The sequence below is a fragment of the Lolium rigidum genome, chromosome 4, assembly GCF_022539505.1.
Source record: "Lolium rigidum isolate FL_2022 chromosome 4, APGP_CSIRO_Lrig_0.1, whole genome shotgun sequence".
NCBI classification, from domain to species: Eukaryota; Viridiplantae; Streptophyta; class Magnoliopsida; order Poales; family Poaceae; genus Lolium; species Lolium rigidum.
The window spans coordinates 236213698-236219580 of record NC_061511.1 but is presented as its reverse complement, the minus strand read 5'-3'; the positions used below and the strand labels follow the sequence as shown (position 1 = coordinate 236219580).

The following is a 5883-nucleotide window of genomic DNA, read 5'->3' as shown; positions in this document are numbered from 1 at the left end:
TTGAATATTTTGATCAGCAACACCAAAATGTAAATGTGATTTTTTGGCTGAAAGAACTGAAGAAGGCGGGCTATCCAGCCGAAAGGTTGCAGGCGTCCTTGGACAAGTGCTAGGCCGACGCGAGGGTGCACGCCACCGGAAGGGACGACAAGTACGACGTCAGGTAGAATATATATCCTCGGCTTTAAAATAAGTGTATCAACTTTTTGTGATATGGGTGTATCAATATATCTAGATGTATCTATATTTAGACAAAAGTGAGATACTGTTTTTTAGCGGGATAGTAGGCAAACACGTGATATACAAGAGAGTATTTGTCTTTAAACAAAAAAAAACATGAACTAATTTAGATAACGCGTGTTCAAATACTGCTAGGATTTAATTACCAAACCTTGCTGCAATGATCATAAAAGGGTGGATTGATGCACCATACAGTGTTGTTGCAAAATAAAAGACAACATATATTTCAGATATATATCTATACATATTTTTTTGTTTGAGTAGATGATTATTATTGCTGACACGTTTTAGCTTTTGTCTTAGATTATGAAACAAAACATACTACCTCTGTCCATAAATAGACGTCTGAGATTTGTCTAAATCTGGATGTATCTAAACGCTATTTAGTGTCTAGATACATCCATATTTGAACAAACCTCAAGCATCTATTTATGGAGTGCATGTTGTTATATTGCAAGTACACAGAATATAGTAAGAAAACCCACCAGTCAGGATATCTCAAACAACACAAAATATGCTCTAAGAAAGGTTATACCATACCCCTCATGGCTTCATCATTGTTTTGCAAAACTAAAGTGAAATGTTCGCAGATCACATTGACATGTACATGACTAACCGCGAACTGCAAATCAGTGGTCTAATGGTACATGCTCGACAAAGTGACACACAGGAGAAGCTAAAATCATGCATCCTCTTCCAGCCAACAGGCGTGTTATAGTTTTATTTGCTTTTCTGGATATGGAAGAACTCTTCTGGCTCTGCATCGTGAGATGGTGCATAGACATGCTCTGGGCATTAGAGATTCTCATCTTATTATAGGACCCTTGTAGGAACCGCTTGTAACAGAAAACCCCTCCGGAGGTTGATGGCCCTCCAGTTCGTCCAACCAAACAACTTCTGAGCAATTCGGTGCTAATATATTTGAAGCAAATGTGGGGAAAAAACAAATGACAGTTCAGTGCTAGTACAACAGTAAGCATACATGGTACAATGGAGTTTAAATTACCAGGTGATTCATTTAGTGAAGACTTCTTGAAGTACGAACAGTCCCTGCCCACACCTGGCAAGTATGGAGGACAAAGAACATCGAAGACAGCACAAGGCGTGATTGCCCTAAATGTGTGGATGTTACCACCTCTATCAGGAAAAAGAACCGTAGTCTGAGCTCGAGACATTTCACAGTCCTTGAAAAGCTTCGCTGGTCTAGCTGCAAGTTCCACACCAGAAATTTTGATGCAAGTTGTATAAAGACAGAAACAGAAATAGTGAACGGGAGTTGTTCTACAAAGCACACGCACGAAGAGAACAAGGCGGAATGGAGTTGCACAAAACAGCAAAGTCAAATTCAGTAGACACGAGCAAACATTGTGGCATCGCGGACTCTATCCCCCTCGCGTCGCTCCCCCAGGCGACGCCAGGGGCTAACTTAGCGCCGCCGCCGACCCTCTCCGCCTGTGCCTACCCTGCCGCCGCCGCTGGCCGCCGGACTCCTCCGCGGCGGTGGCGGCAGCCCGCTGCCGAAGGTGGTTGGGGGGGGGTCCTGTGCGCGTGGTGGAGACCGGCTCGTGGGGGCGTTCGCGGTCGGGCATATGGAAGCCGAGGGGGCTGCGGTGGCGGCCGCTTGCCGGCGCCGGGGTGGCCATGGCTGCTCGGCTGGCGGTGATCGTCCTCGGCGCGGGGCCTTGCGGGGCAGCCTGGTCTGCATCCCTGCAGATCGAGATCCGCTCGATTTGGGGCGTGAAGGTCGCCGCTGCTCAAGGAGGCCAGGGCGGCGGCCCTGGGACGCCGTGGTGGCGTGGTGGGTCGGGGTGGTGCCCCCGACAGCGTGCAGCCGGCAGGGGCGGCCGGTCTGCAACTCCGGCGGCTGACCGGAGAAGAGGATGCCGGGGCAGCGGCCCCGGGCTTGCACGGTTGTCTCGTCGACGACCTGTTGCGGTGCTGCAGCGCCTGCGCTGCACGATTGTTGATGGCCGCGGTGGTGGCGGTGAGCCGTGGTTGAGGATGGCGGCGCGGCGGCGCCGCTTTGGTGGGCGGGGCGCTGGATCCTGCTGATCTGGTGCCTCGTGGTCGGTGGCAGGCTGACCAGAGGGGTCGCCTTGATGCGCGGGTATGCCGGAGCGGCGGCTCCGGGAGCTACTTGTTTGTGTTGCTATGCCTCTTGCCGCATGGGTGGTAGGGCATGCTTCCGTGGGCGTGGTCGTCGTCCCTCTCGCCCGTGGTCTTCCCCGCAGGGCGGCATGGTCTGTCTTCGTGATGGTCCAGTGGTGGTGGTTGTCGTGGCCCTCCGGACGAAAGTCTTGCACTGACCTAGTCAGTGCCGACAACGGCGGCGCTTGCGGGCGCCGTTTTCCTCCTTGGGGGCGTTGTTGTGGAGTCCCGACACCCTACTACCCTCACTCCGGGGTGAAAACTCAAATCCTGCTCGGATTGGATGACGGCGGCGTCTTTTGACGTCGCCTCCTCCTTGGAGGCGTTGTTTTTTGGAGTGTTGGGTGCCTTTCCCTCTTGGGTTTGTGCTACTGGTTGGGTCGGCGTCTTCGGGTGTTGTCGGCGTGCGAGTGCCGCCGGCTTGTTTCTTGCGGCATGCCTCACCCTACGAAGGTTGAAAGGCCTAGCCGTTCCTTTCGGCTTTGACTTCCTTTCCGGGGCCGTAGACCGGGCGGTCGTAGTGCTCGCCGTTGCCGTTGTGCTGGTGTCGTCTGGTGGCGCTCCAGACCTAGTTCAGCTAGGTAGTGAGGCCTTGTGTTGGGTTTTTGCTAGTTCTCCTTGAAAAACTGTGCCGTTGGTTTTCCTTGTCTGGTTTCCCTATAAACCGGACACGTGTGTTGTGTTTGTATTGGTTTTCGGCCAGTTTTCCTTATAAACTGGCCAATTTCCCTCTTCTTAATGAAAAGTCAGAGCTCCTGCCGGTTGCTCCAAAAAAAAAATTCAGTAGACACCGAAGAACTGAATTCTATGCTGGCAAGAAAAAGAATGATTTAATTTTCATAAACATGCACGGTTCATTGTGAAGTTCTAATCAGCTTCGAAAAGTGTCTTTGGCACATGAGCACTAGTGCTCACGGTTATAAAAAAAACATATTTCTAATATTCAAAAAAATTGAGCTTAAATCTGCACATACATAGAAATCTTTTGAATTTACTGTAAAAAATTTGGAAGAAAATATGTTGTATTATGAACTATATAAAAAAAAGACAATTTTCTGACAAAAATTGTCCCTATACACAACCATAAAAATTTTTTCTCTGTAACTAAAAATACACATAATTTTTACCGAAACTTCGCACGAGTATTCATGACATATGTATGTATTCATGGAATAATTTTTATGATTTTTTTGAAACATAAAAATACAGTTTTCAAATATTTCAAAAACCGGGAGCACTGGTGCTCATGTGCACCAAATCTTCGTCCCCAAGCGCTTACGGACAACAGGATATATTAAAAGTAAGTAACTTCTTTGTTTAACTTCCTGAACATAATTGTGCATATTAGCAGTGTAAACTAAGAAATATATTTTTTGCAACATATATACTTTTCCCATAAGGAAAAAATGGCACATAATATATAGTTGACTACAGTCAAGATGATTAGTGGATTACTACCATAAAATTCTGAAACTTGCATTTATTATGGAGAATACTTTATTAGAAAGCAATTATGGATAATTCTTCAGTAACATAAATAAAAAAAAATTAATATCAGAACCTACCCTTCAGTTGTTCAGTTTGATCGTTTACATCGATCCAGTCATATGACTCCACATGAAGTTTTCCGTAGAGAAGTTTGCTCAGCACAGTCATTCCTGGATGATCATGAAGAGGAATGATAGATGACGGTGGCATACAAAATATGCCCATCTGCAAGGATTTGAATAATAGTCGTCATTAAATTTTCTCGGTAAACCAAAGGAGATAATAAAAACTCCATTGGTGTATCATAAGTTGCAGAAATGCCATTGGTATCAAATGAACTGATAGTCTTACAGAGAAGGTTTCACATTCATGAATGTGCATATATTTTATGGGAGGCATGTCCTGGTTTGTCCCATTAGGTTCTCTTCTCCCATTTGTATCACGGCTTGAATTATTCCAGTTACGGGCGACATATGCTTCTTGCTCCAAACCAACATCGGAAGGCCTTATTTTATCTGAAGAAAATTAAACCGTGTCAAGGCTGAACAATTGCTCACCTGAGATTTGTTTTCCAATTGTCACTATATTACAAATAAGAAACAACCCCTTAAGGGGAGTTGACATTGGCTCACCTAATATCGTGAGGACTCTCTGAAGTGCTTCCTCGGATATGGGTCCATCCACAGAGAATGACTCCTCACATGCAGTGCACAAATTCTTTATTTTTGGCATTGTGGACCTGAATATATTGTTATGAAAGTAAGAACTGTTGAGCTGACGAGGCCTTGTTATATCTGGCAGCAAGCACTGAAGAATTGCACAACTGATCAATGCAAGCATGTTTCTTCAGAATTGCACAACTGATCAATGCAAGCATGTTTCTTCAGGGCATAAGTTGCCAATCCGTTACACTGTTCAAACCATAACAGTACTAACAAACCGAAAAAGCTGACATAACTCTGTGATGTTTCTTTATCATTGAATGATGTGGTGATGTTTCTTCAGAATTGCACTTGTGCTACAGTAAAGCATCAACACTGCTCTGTTTGGAGAGCAGCCTTCAAGTTTAGACATGCGAATGGCATAGGCTTTCGGGGTCAAATGTTTTACCGATTACGATGCCACACCTTATCTCAGAATGTGTTAAATAGCATTGCAGTAGTACTGCCATTTTTCATTTAGCCCATGATCGATCAGATAAGCAGATATTGCATCCCCTGAGTATCATGGACTAAAATTAAGACTACATAAGTCGGCACCAAGTGTATGGCAGCCAGATCTAAAGAAAAATGATAAATCTGTCTGGATTTGGAAGAGCAAACCGCCCCATGTCCCGAAAAAATAATACAGTAGGAAAGGAGCATGGCAACAGATGTCGCTAGACGCTAGCTCAACATGCAGAGAAAGTAGGAGCAGCGGCTATGCGATCCGGCAGGACGGCTGCGTTCTGCCATCGCCATCATCCGATCCTTTTCCAGTGCAGGCTCAACACGGGGTTCACGGCGAGAACGTAATCGATACATTCAATCGACATTCGATATGATCGCCAGAACCCAGCGAGACAATTCAAATCCACTCGCAACAACAGAGGGGCGCGAAAAAAGAAGAAACTCACTTCGCGGCTCCGATGAACAGGGGGAGGGGAGACGATCGAACACCGGAGGACGGCGCACGCGCAACCGGAGCACTGCTAGGGATGCAGCTTCGCCATGGCGATTGGCGGAGATGGGGAGGTGCGGAAAGCTCGGAGATAGTGTGGAACTCGCGAAGTGGCCTCCCCCGGGTTATACTAGACGAAATTGTCCGGGTCGCGGGGTGGCGGGTCCGACGAGAGGGGGCGGCCCACCTGTCATTGTGCGGGAGCGCGAGATTTTTTATCTGGCCGATTCCAATCGTACGAGGAAGACGGCGAATATCTTTTGTTTTTTTTGGGTGTGTGCGTGGGCCCGGATGCAGAAGACCTATCTGCAGAAGACTGCACAGTGCAGCTCAATTTTCCCAACCCGT

General features: G+C 46.8%; 1 protein-coding gene across 1 annotated transcript; it reads right to left on the bottom strand.

Moving 5' to 3' along the window:
* Positions 1 to 712: 712 nt before the first annotated feature.
* LOC124649886 (plant cysteine oxidase 5-like) lies at positions 713 to 5616 on the bottom strand. Its single transcript, XM_047189455.1, has 6 exons — positions 5492 to 5616; positions 4509 to 4615; positions 4228 to 4391; positions 3954 to 4101; positions 1247 to 1447; positions 713 to 1152 (listed from the first exon to the last, which is right to left on the bottom strand). The coding sequence occupies exons 2-6, from the start codon at positions 4606 to 4608 to the stop codon at positions 1046 to 1048; spliced, it is 720 nt and encodes a 239-aa protein (XP_047045411.1). The 5' UTR covers positions 4609 to 4615; positions 5492 to 5616; the 3' UTR covers positions 713 to 1045.
* Between the last annotated feature and the right edge of the window lie 267 nt (positions 5617 to 5883).

What these genes read in the sequence shown, in the direction of transcription:
- LOC124649886 (XM_047189455.1), bottom strand. Translation starts at nt 4,608, where the DNA reads ATGCCAAAAATAAAGAATTTGTGCACTGCATGTGAGGAGTCATTCTCT. An exon ending in ATGAATGTGAAACCTTCTCT is followed by an intron (nt 4,102 to 4,227) that starts GTAAGACTATCA and finishes AAATCCTTGCAG; the next exon opens with ATGGGCATATTTTGTATGCC. An exon ending in TTCACTAAATGAATCACCTG is followed by an intron (nt 1,153 to 1,246) that starts GTAATTTAAACT and finishes CAAATATATTAG; the next exon opens with CACCGAATTGCTCAGAAGTT.